The sequence below is a fragment of the Megascapheus bottae genome, chromosome 9 (genome assembly GCF_031878675.1).
Source record: "Megascapheus bottae isolate mThoBot1 chromosome 9, mThoBot2.hap1, whole genome shotgun sequence".
Classification (NCBI taxonomy): domain Eukaryota; kingdom Metazoa; phylum Chordata; class Mammalia; order Rodentia; family Geomyidae; genus Megascapheus; species Megascapheus bottae.
Genome location: NC_143517.1, coordinates 39,802,303 through 39,822,080, shown reverse-complemented (window position 1 = coordinate 39,822,080; position 19,778 = coordinate 39,802,303). Strand labels below are relative to the sequence as shown.

The 19,778-nt window shown below is 33.9% G+C and overlaps 1 protein-coding gene across 1 annotated transcript in view; it reads right to left on the bottom strand.

The window, feature by feature from the left end:
* The window catches only part of Vps13b (vacuolar protein sorting 13 homolog B), a 494,062-nt gene that overhangs the window by 284,280 nt on the left and 190,004 nt on the right, over positions 1 to 19,778 (bottom strand). The window contains exon 23 of the mRNA XM_090339134.1: positions 9,482 to 9,716. Within this exon, the coding sequence (XP_090195260.1) occupies positions 9,482 to 9,716 (235 nt within the window). The remainder of the gene's footprint in view (positions 1 to 9,481; positions 9,717 to 19,778) is intronic.

The following is a 19,778-nucleotide window of genomic DNA, read 5'->3' as shown; positions in this document are numbered from 1 at the left end:
CCTCATTCTCTGATCTTCATACCAATGTTTCCCACATATCTAAGATCAAAGGCTTTCATACTATGCCAGGCTTACTGGCAGAAACTGAGTCTTGCTAACTTTTCACCTATTTGGTGTTAAACAGCAACTATATCCCCAGTGAGTTTGAGATTACAGGTATAAGTAACTGAGCTCAATTTATGTCTGAGCTACAGAACTTCCCCAGAGTCAATTTCCATTACAGAGAATGATACAAAAAAAAAAAAGGAAGAATCTGTATGTAATAAAAAATGGAGCAGACTGGATGTGAGATACAAAAAAGACAATACAGTATTTAGTACTATGACAACTACATTTAGATAGTTCAAAAGCCTAACTTCATTTGTGAAGCACATATAATTTTCCAATACATTTACTTTAAAGCATCATCAAAAACAAAAGTGAAGTTATCTTTATAGCTCCCTTTTCTATGCAGAGTCCTAAACATAGTTTTATGATTGAGTCAAGTAAAACAGCAACACAAGGAAAATCCAAAACAAAATGAATACTATAACAACACATTGCCATCTTTCAGAACAAGGGAAAATCATGACTATGAAACTGGGACCTAAAAAAGTGAACATGGAACAATACATACCAAACATCAAAATAAACAAGAACCTCACAGAAAAATGGTATTCATTTTTCATAGATGCAAAATAATTTTTCACATTAGTTTCTACTAAAACTCACTAATCCAACAACAGCACTTTTAATTTATAAATGATCTCAATATTCCATTTCTGTCAAAATATTTTATTAGAGTCACAGGCAACTCTTTGAAAGAAGAAAAAACAAACCTCTGCTCTACATAGGGTAGAAGCCCATCTGCTCAGAGGTGTTGGCTGGATGTAGCAAATTACATTTGCAAGGCTCACTGCAAATGCTCCCTAATGAAACTCAGGAAGTTGATTTTGACCCAAACACCCTACACAGACTGGATCTGGCTATAGTAGAGATCATCTCTCTTTCCATGGCAATTGAAATCAGATGACATATTTCAACAAACAGTCTTTCATTCTAAACTTTAGAAAACCAAGTTAAGCATGAGAGTCTTTAATGTATAATTCTTATTCATCCTATTATTTCTGTAGTAACTTTTTATTTACTTAACCAATAATTATTTTTCAATTTAATGTGAACCTTAAAACAAGCTAGAAGTTAACCTTTTACTTTTTAAATATTTTTTTCTTACAATCACTGAAAGAGATGATGCTAAAATCATGTCTGTACTGTGCAAACTGACTGTGAAGGACAGTCTATGCTAATCTAAAACTCTGCTGGTTATTGAGGCTTGGACTGGGCAACAGCATGATGCAGGACAGTGGCAGAAAGAAAGACTAAGGAATGAGTAGGGAAAACTCATATAGAATCAAGGTACCATTAAGGATTTTAACATTTACCCTAGGATGGATATGAAATCATGAATAGAATTAAGGGCATTAAAAAGAAATAACCCTTCCAGGGCATGGTGGCTCACACCTGTAATCCTAGCTCCTCTGGAGGCTGAGATCTGAGGATCAAGGTTCAAAGCCAGCTCTGGCACAAAATGACCTGAGACTCTTATCTACAATGTGGGGATTGGCTCAAGGGTAGGGTGGCAGCCTTGAGCTGAAGAGCTAAGGGACAACACCCACACCCAGGGGTAGAGCCAGTAGCCTTAACAAAAGAGCTCAGGGACAGCACCCAGGCCAAGTTCAAGCCCCATGACCCACAAAAATAAAAATAAAAATAGGGGCCAGGAGTTTGGCCTAGTGGTAGCATGCCTGCCCAGTATGCAAGAAGACCCAGTTTCATTCTTCTATACCACATATGTAGAAAAAAGCCGGAAGTGGTGCTGAGGCTCAAGTGGTAGAGCTGTAGCCTTGAGAAAGTCCAAGGACAGTGCTCAGGCCCTGAGCTAAAGCCCAGGACTGGCACAAAAAATAAATAATTAATTAAAAATAAAAAAGAAATAACCTTTATTAAGAAAGGGAGAAGAATTTGAACTTAAATTGATCAGGATATTAAAAAGGAAGAGAAACTATAGTAACATTTTACTGGTTAATTGGAGATTAAGACTTATCTGCTCAGGCTGCCCTTTAGTTTCTTAAGTAGCTAGAATTATAAACATGAAAACCTAGCTTGTCTTGTCTGATTCTAAGCAAAATTGCTAGGGAAGAGTTCTAAAGTATCAAAAGGTATGGGAGTGATGAGCAGTTTAGAAGTTGTTTGATAAACATGTCCAATGAAGGACCACTTTTCCCTATCATAGCTATTTTATTCCTTAATACTACCTTTACGTTGATTACAGCACTTCAGGAGTATTATAACAACACCAATCAAGAAAGGAAAACAGATGTGGGAAGCAGCAGAGTTTGGAAAACAGGCAATGGAACTTAGAAAGCCTCTTTCAGTATCAGTAACTCTGATGGCCTTTACTGAACACTTAACCATGTAATAGACAGATACTATTTTTCCTTTTAATTGCCTCACTCAATAAAGTCTTCTGAAAAAAAATGTCAAAGTGGAACAAACAAAACATGGAAAATACTACGTAGAAAAAAGGAACTAAAACGTTACAACATTATTTCAATAGCTTATAAAATATGAGAGAAGCACTACATCTCTGTTGTTCAAGTCTATATTCTTTGTGTTTAAAACATGGTAGATATACGATCATATTTTCCGGTGTCTGTTTTACATTTGCTGCTCAACAGACATTTGTTGAAAAACGGGACATAGATGGGGAAGGAAGGAAAGTAAGAAAAAAGAAGCTGGAGGGTTGAGGAGAATAAAGAGGAGGGACAAATGAAATAATTATTAGATTAATGCATATCTTTAGAATGTAATACCAAGCAATTTCCCCACTTTTAGACAAGTAAATTATGGTCTAGGTTTACTAGAATCAAATTTTATGTCTTTTTAGGGGGTCTTGGGGGAGGAGGGTTGTGAAGCCTAAGTGCTGTTCCTGAGCTCTTTTTTGCTCAGGACTAGCACTCTACCACTTTGAAACAAAGTTCCACTTCTGGTTTTTGAGTGATTAATTGTAGGTAAGAGTCTCATTGGGACTTTTCTGCCCTAGGCTAGGCTCAAACTGTAATCCTCAAATCTCAGCCTCCAGAGTACTCCAGAGTAGCTAGTATTACAAGCATGATCCACAAGCATCTGGTTGTATTTCTTTGTGATGTCTCAGTATACTGAAAAAGTTTTAAGGGTGGTAATAAAATGTCTCATTTTATTGTGTTCCTTCTGGTTGCATTCATAATGACAATCCTGAGTAATATTTAAATGAATAATTTTGTGCCATATTTTCCATAAGAGCCAGAAATATATGTAGTATTCTGAAAATTATAAATAAATAATAATAAATCAAAATAAAAGGTTAAAAATATACAACCTTCGTTGCACAGAAAACTATTTGCAGTACATTTGGCTAGAAAATCATAAAAACTGTTTTCAAAGAATCATGATTTTTGGGGGGACAGGAGTGTGACCTAGCATGCATAAAGTCCTGGGTTCAATTCCTCTGTACCACATACACAAAAAAGCAGAAGTGGTGATGTGGCTCACGTGGTGAAGCACTAACCTTAAGAAAGCTCAAGGACAGTGCCCAGGCCCTGAGTGTAAGCCACCCCCCCCCAAAAAAAGAGTCAAGATTTTTAACAGAAATAAAGAGCTACAGAGATAACTAGCAATGACACCCCCAATTTTTTTTTAAAAAAGGTAATTTCTCAGAGAAGCAAAGAAAAAGCAGGGTACGGGGGAGGGGGGAGTTTTAGAGTTACAAGGTAGAAATCAGGCATGGTAGCACACATCTGTGATCGCAGCCACTTGTCAGGCTTAAAGGGAGGGATTGTATGTCCAAGCTACTATAAACAAAGATAGCAAGAGTCCATTTCCAAAACAAAATGGATGAGGCTGGAAATGAGAAGAAAAGTGATAAAACGGATGTCATTAAGGTATTTTGTACTGACAAAGTGATAAAGAAGAATTTAAACAACTCTTTAAACTACCTAAATAACAATAACAACAACAACAACAAAGGGGTCAAGTTGATGTGGCTCAAGTACATTAATAATAAAAATTTTAAATGACAAAGATATATTTTATCTTCCACTCAAATCCTCTCCTTCTTCCCCAGTTCCCCTACCTTCTCTCTCTTCCATTCCCTTTTTCATCTGTTTAGTATCAGTACCAGGATTTTGAATTCCGGGCATTAAGCCTGCTAGCCAAGTGCTCTACCACTTGAGCTCCACTCTCAGTCCCAAAGTTATATTTCTAAGTACAATACAGATCATTTATGAAGTACTATTTTTGTGTCTAATAACCTAACTCAGTTTTTATTGCTTGCAATTAAAAATATAAACATAAATATATATGTATTATTTGGGATATAAATATACACATAACTATACTACACTTTTTCTTTTTTAATCAATGTTATATTTGTTCTTCAATTCCTATTTAGCATTTAAAGGACCAAAATTTCATTTGAATTAACAGTAGTCTTCTAAAATTCCATGACATGTTTTAATTCTTTTCTTACTGAGCAACTCTACTGCATTTATAAATGACCTCATCCCCTGGTCTTCCATCAGATAACTTCACTGTGGTTTATTCTCTACACTTGAGCTTTTATTTGTAATTTCCATCACACATTATTTCTTTCCATGTCATATAATAAGCATTATTCCTCCCATTTAATTTGTCATTATTTAGTTTAGATAGTCTCATCATTTTGTTGTTTGATTTTGTAACTGATAGTTTCCTGTTACCTTTTTTAACACATATGGATCTGTATCCATATTTGCAGCAGCTCATTATTTCTACTTACTTGAGTATTCTCATAGGTACTTAACAATAGGCACCATTATAAATCCAGGAATTCCACCTTACATGCCCAAAGTATATAAATTTCTATTCAGACATCAAAGCTATGAAACATGAAGATATTCTTTACATTTCTCCTTCGCTATCACTCCTTCTGCTTGGACAGAATTTCGTTAACTTTTTTGTTTGTTTTGTTGGTCATGGGGCTTGAACTCTGGGCCTGGGCATTTTCCCTGAGCTCTTCAGGTTAAGGCTACCACCCTACCTCTTGAGCCACAGAGCCACTTCTAGCTTTCTGGTGGTTAATTGGAGGTAAGAATCTAATGGACTTTACTGCCCGGTCTGGCTTTGAATCGTGATCCTCAGATCTCAGACTTCTGAGTAGCTAGGATTACAGGTGTGAGCCACCAGCACCCAACTTATTATTTTTAAAAATTTCTATCCAATCCACAGTTACTTTCATCCAAATCATTGTAACTAGTACCACTTACAATGATTCTGACTTCCATTTTTAGACAACTTTAAAAACAAGAATATATAATTAATCTCACTGTGTCCAATTTTCTTTCCTTATGCCATTTCCTTCCAATCCACTATCGGTACTTATCAAAAAAATTAACTGAACAGAAATGATGTGGACATGAAAAAACAGATATCCAAGGAAAAGGGCATAATAGAAAAATGCCATGGATTTATCCATTCCACATCTGAACATGACTGATTATAAATATCAGCAACATTTATTTATATTCTAACACCAGCAAAAATGACCCTGTGAAGTTGGGGGAACATTATAAATCTAAAAGATCCAGTGACTCAGGCCTATCTGCTTAGGAGGCTATAATCTAAGGACTGCAATTAAGAAGCAGCCTAGGCAGACAAACCCTTAAGACTCTTAATTTCCAATTAATCAGCAAAAATGTTGGAAGTGGAGGTGTTGCTCAATTGGAGACAGTCAGCAATGAGTGAAAAAGCTAGGTGAGAGTATGAACCTTTGTGATCAAGCCTCAGTCCCAGAACAAAATAATAAAAGAATAGGACAGGGTATCATAGAAAATAAGACTTACCAAAACTTTAAAATCAGAAGTGGCATAACAAAAGAAGAGCAAGTTATTTTGAAAAGGATTTCATTATTCAAAAATAATTGAAAAAGAATGCAAGAATGATACTATAACCAGGAAGACTACTTAAAAACTGGTAAAATAAGCAAATAGATTGCTAGCTCTTTATCTATCAATGTACAAGTATAACAACAAAGAGTAACTCAACATATATGCACTAAATGGTTATGCCAAAATTATAAACACAATTTATAAAATTATAAATTATACACACATTCTTAAATTCATTAGTGTACTTCCCTAAAAATATAAGTATTGAAAGCAAAGAACTGAAGAAAGCCAGAATCTCAAGATAAATAAAAGCTTGTTAGGATGGTTAAGACTGAACATCCATGTTCACAACAAAGGCTGACTGTAAATAAATCCCACAAACTATTCAAAATATGAAGACATTATCAGCCCTGTACCAGTTTCTTATGCTTTTAAGCTACTTAGCAAGCAGTCTTTTAGAGCCACCTAAGCAGAAAAGTTGCTAGGTTCCATTTCCAAAGTAAACAGCAAAAAGCAAGGCTCGCTATCTGACTTGGTTGCCTGACATTTTGTGTATATATATATATATATATATATATATATATATTCATTTATTTGAAATAGGAAAGGAAGGGTGGAGAGGGAAGAGGGAGGGAAATGGGGACAAAAACATGAGAAAGGGCATCAAAGCATGAGAAGTAATGCACCTACTATCTGGTGAATATAACTAATCTCTCTACACATTACAATAAAAAAAAGCAAAGCTGGAGGCATAGGTCAATTGGTAGAACAGCATAGTAAGCTCAAGGCCTTTAGTTCAAACAGCAGCACGGCAAAATAATAATAATAATAAGTAAAAAAGACATTATCTTCTAAAGAAAATTGAGAGTTCCAAATATCTCACCACCAGAAAAAGTAGATTCCAAAGGATATACTTTGGGTAGATATAAATGGTCTGAAAAAGAAGAACAGCATTGCAAAAGGAAAAACTGGAGAAGCCCTGGCACAAGGGCCAGCAAAGAGGATATAGGGCCCAATTTTTATTTATGTCAGATTCCGTAAATAAAATTTCACTGGGACAATGTCATGCTGATTCATTAATACACTGTCTATAAATTCTTTGAGACAATTAAACATAGTTGAATAGCTTCAAAAGAAATCATACTGCATATACATTTATTGGTTTATTTGAAATAGGGAAGGGAAGGGGGGAAAAATGATTGCTAGGGAAAGGGGGACAAAAACATGAGAAGGGATATCAACACTCAAGAAGTAATACACCCACTAACTGATGAATCTGTGACCCCTCTATTAATTACCCAAAGAAAAAAATAAAAGAAACCATATAACTGATGTAAACAATATATTAGCCATCTAAACTTTTATTGAAAAATTTTCCAAATCTCTGCAAAATGCATGCCAATGAAAACAACTGTATCTATGTAATATAAAAATGACATCCTAAGACATATTTTTAAAGTTAAAATATGACAACAATTATCCATAAATTTGGAGACAAAGATGAAAGTACTTGAAGATTTGCATATTGTTCAGGAAGGGAGTAATTGATGCACCACATAATTTAACAAATTGACTATGGACCTTTATATTTCTCAAACTATAGTTTACTTGAAGGCATACTGATTTTGAAGAAAATTTAAAAAACAAGCAATGATGAAAGTATACTTTTAGTAGGAAAAATAACAAATTTAAAAGACAAAGAATGGAGATGTAGTTTCTTGTTTGGAGATGAAAATGTTCTACAAAATACACAGGTTGATAGCTGTATAAATTTGGGAACACTCTAAAGATAATAGAACTGTTTACATTAAAAAGAAGAATTTTATGACATTTAAATTGTAGCTTTAAAAAAAACTATTATTTGGGCCAGGAGTTTGGCCTGGTGGTAGAGTGCTTGCCTAGCATGCATGAAGACCCAGGTTTGATTCCTTGGTACCACATACATAGAAAAAAGCCAGGTCTAGCCTTGAGAAAGTCCAAGGACAGTGCTCAGGCCCTGAGCTTAAGCCCATGACTGGCAAACAACAGCAACAAAAAAACCACTATTATTTGACTGTAAGTGGCTTTCCTTTTTTTAAATGCCACAAATAATTTCAGTTTTACAAAAATTATCAATCTTAAAAAAAATAACTTAGCTGAATGCCAGTGGTTCACACCTGTATTACTATTTACTCCAGAGGCTGAGGATGTCCGTTAGAAGCTGGCCTGGGCAGAAAAGTCCCTGTGGACTCTTATCTCCAACTAACTACTTAAAAAGAAGGAAGTAGAACTATAGCTCAAGGTGGTTGAGTGCTATCCTTCCGTAAAAGAGCTCAGGAACAGCCCCCAAACCCTGATTCAAGTCCCAAGATCGCCCCCCCCCCAAAAAAAAGAAAAAAAAAAAAGCATGTGATAATTCATTTCAACAGGATAAAATAACCTTGATGTGTAATACCATAGGTGTCACAATAAAGAATTTCTAATAACCAAAAGCAAATAAGAAAGACTATCAAAGATGCAAAAGAAAGAATCCTTGAATCAAGACTGCATAAATACTTCATAGTTTTTCTAATACCTCATATTCAATTAATTTATCATAATTGTATTCATAATATTAAGGACCAATATTAATATCTAGCAGTAAATCCAGCTTCTGATAGAAAAGTTATTTTTAATGTAAATTTCAATGCAGAAAAAGAGATCAACATCAAAGTTAGAATGAAACATTAACAATCTATCTGCTGTTCTGTTATTTAGTAAGCTAAATAACAGAATTCATATACTTACATCCAAATAATATGAACAAGGTGTTGACCTATTTAAGACTGTCAAAAATTTGAGCCTTGTTATTAAAATATAGATTCATATTACTTACTTTGTGACTCAAACTTTTCTAAGCTCACAGTTTGTTTGAAAAGAATATGTCAGAGTTCAAAAGGGAATGAATTCACAACTAAAAACACCTCAATATAAGAAATTAAATACATATTGGGAAAAGAATCAAAGCTACAATCTGAGAATTATTTACTCTGTATAAGTTAGAAGTCTAAAAATATATTATGCTTGAAGTAAATAACATTCGTTCCATTATTACACTATTTATACATATATTATTTATATATAATAATCATTCTTAATTGGCTTTTATTAAACTACTTATCATTTCCTATTTCAGTACAACAAAATCCATTATCTTTCAAATTAATTTTTCCTGCAATTATATTTTATTGACTACGTTATTCTGCAAATAATGTCATACTGTATATATTCATTTAGATTAATTTATGACTATAATTTAAAGGCATGATTAACATTAAATTACACCAGTTCACTTACTAGTCCATAGAAATCTGTCAATGAGTTGACTTAACATGTGTACTAGAACATTTAAAAAAAAAACTATTCTTTAATATTAAGTATCCGGCTTAATATCCTACACAATTTACAGTTATTATTATACAAATCACTGTAACTATCACCATTTACAATGATTCTGACTTTCATTTTTAGACAATTTTAACAAAAATATATAATTAATTACAAAAAGTTTTTTAATGTACCTTCTTCAAGGATAGGCCGTGGGATAACAAAAGGGATTTCCTGTAGTGGTTCCATATATTTGTGACCAGCACTGATAACCTTTATTTGAGGCAGACAGATGATAAGTGTTCCTGGCATGTTGCACTGGCCATGGTACCAACTTCTTACTGTTCCAGGAATGTCACCAGATACAATTGTACTTGGGGAAGGCAGACTATCATTAGGGATGAACACACAACAAGATTGTAATTCAAGCTAGAAAAGAAAAGCAGAATTAAAATATTTCGATGAGACTAAAGACATATTTGAAGACCTAGAATATTTATCATAATAAATAAGCCGACTGAAAATGTATCCTTAATATGACTTCATAAGTTACTTTACAAAGAAACCTAACAAACCTTTGAAAATATTTTTACTATCCCATTGTTTTTTAAAATATTTTTATTATCTTTAGTAGTAAAAAGCAGTTGCCTTCAAGAAAGCCTCTTATGAATATAGTATCTTTTGATCAATGTGACTCCTTTTAGCATTCTCTTCCGCACTTTCCCTCATATTTTTAATTTTTGAGGTATGTATTGAATTTTTGAGATTTAATAAAGCTATGTACATATACAATGCATCTTAATTTGCGTCATCCCTTCAATATCATTCCCCCAAACTATCCCTTCCATTGTTTTTCTCAATTCTGTGACATATACAATGTATTCTTGCCTCATTCTGTACTCATTTCTCCATTCATTCTATGACCTTACTCCCCTTGACTCCCACCATCATCCCCAACAAGTACCCAAGTCTTGGTACTTATTTTGTTAGGCTTTGACTTACTCTTTCTAAAGAATTAAACTATTTGTAATCTCCATAGAGTCTATTATACTTCAATTAATTCATTTATAAACCACTGTGTTTCACTTCTAGATTTACAGAAACATTAGAGCTCTCTGTTTCTCTGGATCTTGCTTACTTTAATATACCTTTTTTTCCCAAGTTTCTCCATTTCCTTATGAAAGGAACAATATCATTCTTTCTGATTGATAAGCAGAAATCTATTATGTATATATACCACATTTTCTTGATACATTCATCCAATGTGGAGCATCTAGGTTGATTCTATACCTTGGCTATGGTGAATAAGCTGCAATAAACATGGTTGTGGTGGTGGCTTTAGTGTATCTTTGCTTATGCTCTATTGGATAAACACCTAGGAATGGAATTGCCAGATAACAGGATATTTCTATGTTTAGGTTTATGATATCCCTCATTACCTTTTTCCATAGTGGTTGAACAAGTTTACATTCCCAACAATGGTAGAGTTCTCTTTTGACCACATCAATACCAGCTTTTATTACCATTAGTTTTCTTGATTATGGCCAATCCAACGGGGGGGGGGGGTAAGATGGAATCTTAGTGTTGTTTTCATTTGCATTGACTTTTTGGCCAGAGATGCTATACATTTCTTAGAAAAGATTTTTATGTTATAAACTTGAGCAAAACCACCCAGTGACACAAAATGAATATACATCTGACATTCCATATTTCTATCCAAGAAATATAATTAAGTTAGAAAGTGTGCTAACAAAAATAAATGAGAAAAATCTGATTTCCTTTACAGTTCATTAAATTTTATTAATTCCAAACAGATAAGGCCTTACAACAACTTTTTACTTTTATAAAATAAATAAGCGGGGTGTGGTGGCTCACACTTGTAATCCTAGCTACTCAAGAGGCTGATAACTGAGGACCATGGTTCAAAGCCAGCCTGGGTACAAAAGGACCTAAGACTCTTATCTCCAATTAACCTCAAGAAAATGGGAAGTGGGGCTTGACTCAAAGAGTAGGATTGTAGTCTTGTCCTGACCAGGCCCAGGGGTAAGCCTTGAGTTGAAGAGCTCAGGAACAGCACCCAGGCCCAGAGTTTAAGCACCAAGACCCACTAACTAACTAATTAAATAACTAACTAACTAACTAACTAACTAAATAAATAAATAAATAAATAAATAAATAAATAAATAAATAAATAAGTGTTTTGCCAGGTGCAGTGGCTCACCTGTAATCCTAGCCACTCAAGAGGTTGAGATCTGAGGATCCAGGTTCAAAGCCAGCCCTAGCAGAAAAGTCCATGAGACTCTACAATTAATCACTAGAAAAGGAGAAATGGAGCTGTGGCTCACGGAGTAAGGTGGCAGCCTTGAGCTGAAGAGCTCAGGGACAGTATCCGGACCCAGAGTTAAAGCCCCATGAACAAAATAAATAAATAAACCAATGTTTTACTATATGAATTTGGCCCTGAATTTTTTATCTTTTAGACAAATGTATATAAGGAATAGCTAAATATGATACATTAGTGATATTTGTTGGCAGAATTTAAAAGTGAAAATACTGGCATATTATCTATTAATGTAGGCTAAAAGGTCAAAATATGAGGAGTAATATATTTAGCTCATATAGACATTGATGCTGTGTTGAAAAATGTTCTCAAAATGTGAGGTAATAGTATGCTATATATACAAATGTACCCATAGATATAGGTATATCTTTAGAGACAAATTTTAATTGTGCCAAAATCCCAATTTCATGCTTAAGACATCTAAAATTTCACTAGATCACAATATATAAAACATAAAGAATCAGAGTGAATGGGACTGAGATAATGTGAAAACTCTGAAAGAAAAATTTTCTGAAATATGATATATGTTAGGGGGATTCCTTTAATGATAAGAGTATATATATAATCCACCCTATTCAAAGTTATTATAAAGTTATATTTTACATATACTGAACCTATCATATAAATCTTTTTACACTTTTAAAATAACTGTTAAACTGTATGTCTAAAATTGTGGTTTTAATGTAAAAAATGTTGAGTGATTTACATTACTGAATATAAATCTGTAGCAGTAAATTTAGCATTAATGTAAGGATCTGACAATCCAAGGGAAAGAAAATGAAGTAATCTGCCAGTAAGACGTCCTGAAGCTGGGGGTCAGTTCATGTTCATGGAAACCATCTGGTTGGGACCCTCTGAGCCACACCAAACACAAACGATCTTTTAAAAAAAAATATCCTATTCATTAATGCATCACAGCTGCACTGAGTGTTACTTCATTTTTCCATGGCAACATCCTTTCTGTTTCAAGGATCTTGTTTCAGTTTTGGTAGCAACGTATTCTTTTGCCAATATTGAACACATTCATGTGTTAAAGTAAAGGGATTATTACAAATTCTTGAAACAGAGTCACCTCTACTTGGATTCCTATTAGGTCAAGGGCTACATATTTAAGTCTCATATACTGAGAATAAACCAATACAGTAAAAATTGTTTGCTATTCTTATTTTAATAAAAGAAATGACTGCAATTTAATTTTTTGAAGGTTCAAGTGTATATGCCTTTTTTTAATTTTATATCATTATTCTTCCTTAGCTTTGGTTTTTCTGAGTTATGTGCCCTATAATTATGATTGTACCTAGAGTTAAGAAGAAGTGCTGTTGGATCATGCATGTAATCTTAGCTACTCAGGAAGCTGAGAACTGAGGACTGAGGTTCAAAGCAAGCCCAGGCAGAAAAGGCTATGTGTCCCTCATCTTCAAATAACCAGCAAGAATCCAGAAATGAAAGTGTGGCTCAAGTGGCAGAGTGCCAGCCTGAAGCAAAAAGATGTAAAAGAAAGCACTAAGCCCTGAGTTCAAATCCCAGTACTGAAATAAAGGAGAGGGGAGGAGAGAAAATGGAAAGGGAAAGGAAGGGGAGGGGAATGGGAAGGAGTAGAAGAAGGAGGAGGCTGTGTTTCATTTACATATTAAGATGAAACTCTTACCCAGTGGCCATCATATCAAACACTTCATATATAACAACTGTGCCATATGTTCCCCTTAATAACACTGGTATTTCCTATTTTCAAATAACATATTACTATATTTTTACATATGAAACTTTAGAGATAATCACATTTCATAAAATTTCTACATAATGACATTTCAAACATGAATGCTTCATGAAAGCATTTCAAATTAAAAATAAAAATAAATATTGCAAGTTGTATCTCACTCACAATTCTTCTCCTAGTCATGAACTAAGCCATGAGTTAGGAACAAAAGGAAACACATTCTTTCCATGTGAAATGCCTAAAAGCAGATTTTAATATTAATATCCTCACAGAATATTCACTATAGGATAAACTCTATCAAATCAAATGCTGTGTTTTATAATATATGTTACAGTACATAGTATTTTTTAGATATTAATAGTTAAATAAGTGAATATGATTTTATTAACAAATATTAAAATAACTAGTTCTAAAATATAGCTCAAAATTTTATCACATTGGTCATAGGGGAGCATACTTGTATTCCAACTGCTTCAGAAAAGATGATCTGGAGTTTGAGACCTCACCAGCTACATACATACATGTATACATGTACAATATCTGAAGTTATACATGCCTAAAAATAAAGTTATATGTACATACACCAAGTTTGAGTCCAGCCTAAATGATATATAATAATAATGTCCTGCATCAAAAGCAAGAACAAAATAAAATCAAACCTCCCAACTCTTCTAAAAGTAACTAAAGCTAAGAAGTTCTGAAAAATAGATTTTTATGTGTGGGTCTCACACATAGACAACTTGTTTTATTACTTTTGCCCCCAAGAGGCCCCAATCATTGATTATAATCTTGGTTCTAATTTTGCAACTTTTGAATAAATGTGTTTTCTTGCAAATTAGTGTGCTTGATTATGAAAGTTTTAAAATATTTTTTAAATAATTGGAACCCCTTAGCAACAAGGTCAAGCTCCTTAACTTTACCCTGTGAAGACTTTACTCCAGTATGTAAAAGATGATCATAATCTGGGAAGGAAGGGGTGCACAGGATCTTTCCACAAAAGATAAAGGTCTGACAACAAAAAAATAAAATATCTACAGCTACCATAACTTCAAAAGTTCATCCTCCGGCCTCTGAAAATAGCTCAAAAATTACCTACAAATAGCTTGCTCCTATAGAATTTGAATCCCTTACTTTGAAGTAACTAAGTCCCATTAGGAGGCAATCCCATAACCTGATTGGTAACACCCAGAGTGAACAGGGAACCAACAAAAAGCCTCTCAAAACTTAAAGGCTCATTTCCTGGTATCTACCTATACCTAAGGATCCTAGATTTATGAAAGTCACTCATTTTACATATAAAAGTTCTTGTTCAAAGAAAATCTAGTAGAAATGGATGATTTCTTAAATAAAAATAGGCTACCCACACTGAACCATGAAGATGTAAACCAATTGAATGAACCAATCCCTTACAATGCAATTGTGGTACTGGCAAAACTGGGCAGCCACATGCAGAAAACTAAAAATTGACCCTAGCCTTTCACCATGCACAAGCATTAGCGTAAAGTGGATCAAAGACCTCAGTGTCAGACCGGAAACTGTGAAACTGCTACATGATAGAGTAGGAGAGACACTGGAACTCACAGGCACAGGCAAAAGATTCCTGAACAGAATCTCAGGGTCACAACAGATTGGAGAGAGACTCGATAAATGCGACAACCTAAATATAAAAAGTTTCTGCACAGATAAAAGTATAGTCACAAGAGTAGAGAGACAGCCAACCAACTGGGAAAAGATATTTACCAATAACACATCTGACATGTACTTAATATCCAGTATCCACAGGGAACTCAAGAAACTAATCCCCCCCGAACCCAACAAACCATTCATTAAATGGGCAAGGGAACTAAACAGAGACTTCTCAGAAGAAGAGATTAAAATGGCAGAAAAGCATATGAGAAAATATTCATCATCCATGGTCATAAAGGAAATGCAAACAAAAACAACCCTAAGATATCACCTTACCCCAACAAGAATGGCCAAGATTTTGAACTCAAACAATGACAGTTGCTGGCGGGGTTGTAGAGAAAAAGGAACCTTACTGCAGGGCTGGTGGGATTGTAAGAAAGTTCAGCCACTCTGGAAAGAAGTGTGGAGGTTTCTTAAAGAACTGAAAATTGACCTTCCCTCCAATCCTGCCATACCACTTCTGGGCATCTACCCTGAACATCATAACCCAAGATATGATAAGGACACCTGCTCAGGTATGGTTATCTCTGCACTATTCATAATAGCCAGGCAATGGAAACACTTCAGATGCCCTACTGCAGATGAATGGATACAGAAAATGTGGTGTGTATATATATATACACACAATGGAATTCTACATAGCCAACAGACAAGATAAAATAATGGCATTTGCAGGGAAGTGGATGAATCTCCAGGAAATCATGTTGAGTGAGACAAGTCAAGACCAAAGGAACAGAAGGCACATGGTATCCTTAATATGTGGCTATTAGATCCAAACAGTGCAAGAGCAAGGATTCAAAAGTTGCATACCCAATGCTATGGACATGGTATTGGAAATATAAACATAATTATATAGACATAAAACCTATGACATAATGTTTTATTTCATAAATTAATATGTATCTATGATATACAAACCCTTAGCCTAATTTTCATTATGTTCTTGAACATTTGTTTGTTAAACACGTCATTTGAAATATGATGTAAAAATCAATGATAATAAATTCTTTAATTAAAAAAAGTTCTTGTACATGTGAAAGGTTATCAATGTATGGGAATTAATGCACCATCTATCTGGCAAATATCATGTAACCCTTCTATTAATTACAATAAAAAATATATGAAAAAAAAGATGTAGGATACAGAGAGGGACCCGAAGAAGTTGAGAAGCAGGCCTTTCCCAATATTCAGCTGTCACAATCAGATCATACGCCACATGACTACAGTAAGTCACACGTGAGCTCATCCTTCTGTTATGTTCTTCCAGGAATTGTCCATTCCAAGTCAAATTTAAGCACAAAAACATGTTTATCTAAATTTTACAGTCTCCTTTTCCATATGAAAGATTTATGTCATAAAAACTTATATTAAATAAATTCATAAGCATTTGTAAAAATAAGCTATAATTTGGGACAATTGACTATGCAACTAAGGTCTTCTATAAATGTCATATTTGAAAATGATGCTAATTTAATCAGATATAATTAACCAATTAACAGGGAAAAAAAGTTCTTGTTCAAAGATAGTAAAAATTCTGAGGCCTCTGGGTTATTTATTAAAACTTTTAGATGTCATTATATCTGAGGACATGCTTAGATTCACATTTCATGAAAAAAAACTATTTTTCCTAAGGTCTTACTCCAAAAACAGAAACAGCTACATTCATCAAGTACTAAGAAGAATGTTATTTCTGTATGTCATTAAAGAACTTATCCCCTCTGGAAGGTACTCAGTATCATTTTCCATAAAGTATAACTGTGTCACAAACATTGCCATCTAAAATAAGACAACAGATGGATCTAGGTTGCTATCTTCATAATAGCTATCAATGTACTATGCTGTTTTTTTGTAGACAGTAAGTGTTTTCAGTATATTATTAAACCTTCAGTATATTATTAAACCTTTATATTTTGTATTTTCTTAATGTCTTATGATTTCTTTCGAATATTACCAGCTTTTATGTACACTGGAACCACTATTCTTAAAGCATTGTTTTCACTAATTTCTCTTTTAATAAAAGAATATTGTGATGTCTTCCGATCCTGATCATTGCAGCACATCAACCTAACTTCTTGCTAAATAAAATTTTCATCATTTCCTAACTGAAACGAATGGTTTTGGTTCTCTTTTTAAGTAGGGATAGCACAAAATTTCAGTTCAGAAGCAACTACAGAAAATATGAATAAAAAGAACACAGAGACATTTAAGGGAGAAATAAAGTCGGAGCGATGAAGAGGCAGGGAACTGAAAATTAGCAAATACTAAGGGGTACAGACTGGGAGGTAAAACCAGGAACTTAAAAGTGAAATGCACAAACAACCAGCTTGCTTCTTACCTCGAATTCCGATACAAGAATAGGAGACATAAAAGGTGCTATTTGTAGCAGACTCCTTTGAGATATAAAAAGGTGCAAACCCTTTACAAGGGATAAGAGCTTAATTATGAGTAACTGTTGTTCTTAACGTACTATGTTTTTTCTCTTCTCTTGTGTTGCCCTTTGGTTAATCTCATATGGTTACAGTATTTGATTTTGTGTTACCTGGTGTATTACATACACGTTTATTTGTTTCTTTGGAATAGGAGGGGCAAAAAGATGAGAGGAGGGGGTAGGGTAGAGAAATGGGCACAAAAACATTAGAAGAGGTATCAATGTATGAGAACTAATGTACCTTCTATCTGGTGAATATAACTGTAAATCCTCTATATATTAAAAAAAAGATCAAAGGAAGCATGTGAAAACCTTCTCTTGTCCAAGTGTATCGAGTAGTACTAAGATCGCATATTAATGGTTTAGAATAGTAAACATCATCCACGGATAAGAGCTACCATTCTGAACCTTTATTCCCATTCTATATCAAGGGAGACTCCCTCTTTTCTCTCCAATTTGTACCCACTTCATCTTTTTTTTCTTTTTTGGGGGCCACTCCAGAGCCTGAGTACTATCCTTGGGCTTTCTCAAGGCTAGCTTTCTACCTCTTGAGCCACAGCACCACTTCAGGCTTTTTCTGTGTATGTGGTACTGAGAAATCGAACTAAGGGCTTCCTGCACGCTAGGCAAGCACTCTACCACTAGGCGAGGCTCCCGGCCCCTATTTTATCTTGTTATAACTAAATAAATCCTTCACAAAACATTTTAAAAATGCATTCCACAAAGAAAGGCTAATAAGGTGATTAACAAACTTGACTTGACAGATACGATAAATCAAAATTAGATCTTCAAATAAAAATGTAATTATAAAAAGTAACTACTAACTATATTATTATTCAAAAAAGTATAAAGTTATATACCTTCTTAACTACTAAAGTATCTATAGTTATGAACCTTTTATTTAATAACAAATGTAAAAGATTTTATTTCTAGAGAATTACTAAAGTAATATACAACAATGTTGGGTAGTATTGATTAGATAGAAAAGGTTATTGGTGATTTAGTTAACGGGCAAAAACTATGTATTAAATCAATGAAACCAAAGACAACAAATCAACTAGATACTGAGAAACACAGGAAATAAGCAAAAAAGACTGTTCTTATTAATTCACTTATAAACTGTTCGCATTTACTCTGGTATGAATAGAAGACGTTTCTCATTTCCAAGAGTACTTAGTTTCTCCTGAGGATAAAGATTTTAGCAAAAGAAAAGCCACATGGAATACAGTAAACAGAAATAATTATCAGGAAAAATCATGTTAAAGAGCAGAGTACAAGTCCCACAGCTGACAAACAACCGAAAAAAAAAAAAAACACAAAAAGCCCGAATGTGTTAAAGGGAGACAATATGTATAAATAAAGACAGGTGAAGCAACAAAACGAGTTATTAGAATAATATTAAAAGAATGTCTATTGTCTAAGATTGGTGGGTTTAGGCAATATCTACAAGAAATAATACCCCTGCAATGTCAGAGTAAAAAACAGAAGAAAGGTAAACTACTCTTTTTCTCCTCCTTCTCCTCAGAGAAGACAGATTGTTAAACTAAAAACTAGGCTTTTGTCTTTCTGTCTGCCTCTGTCTCTCCCTCTCTCTCTCTCTCATGCCTGGGAATTGTTCATTAGCTTTTTCACTATCACTAAGACAGTGGTCCACTTCTGGGTTTTTTCTGGATAACTGAATTGAAGCTAAGAGTATTGTGGACTTCTCCACACAGGCTGGCTTCCAGCTATTCCTCAAATATCAGCCTCTCAAGTAGGTAAGATTGCAAGGGTGAGCAACTGGCATCTAGCCTAAGTACATTCCTAACAAATACTTTTTGTAAGTGAGATTATACAACTGGCATTGATTTGAGATATTATTATTGTAAGTATGTGCAATAGGTAAATTTTCATGATAGTAATCTACCAAACTATATTACAGCAATGGTACATACTATATGTTTTAGTTTCCTATCTATAAAATAAATTATGACAAACATAGCATTTTAAAACAAAATAAATTCATTGTCCTATAAAGAAAAGAATGGGAAACTGGAATTCTTATTAGACTCTCAAGAAACTATAATCAAAGTGCTTATCACCTGAATTATCTAGATGTTCCTTTAGGGAAAAATACACTTCTGAATTTACTGTAATTGTTGGCTAAACTTTCTCACATCTATAATATAAAGAAATAGTCTGAGTGCAGATGAATAATACTGTAAGGGTGTTCTAAGTCAGTGACTGAATTTCGATGTAAATAATGAATTATAATCTAGATCCTTTATTTTGCTTATCACCGAATTTAATTGAAAGGCTTAAAGAACTTCCTTCAGCATA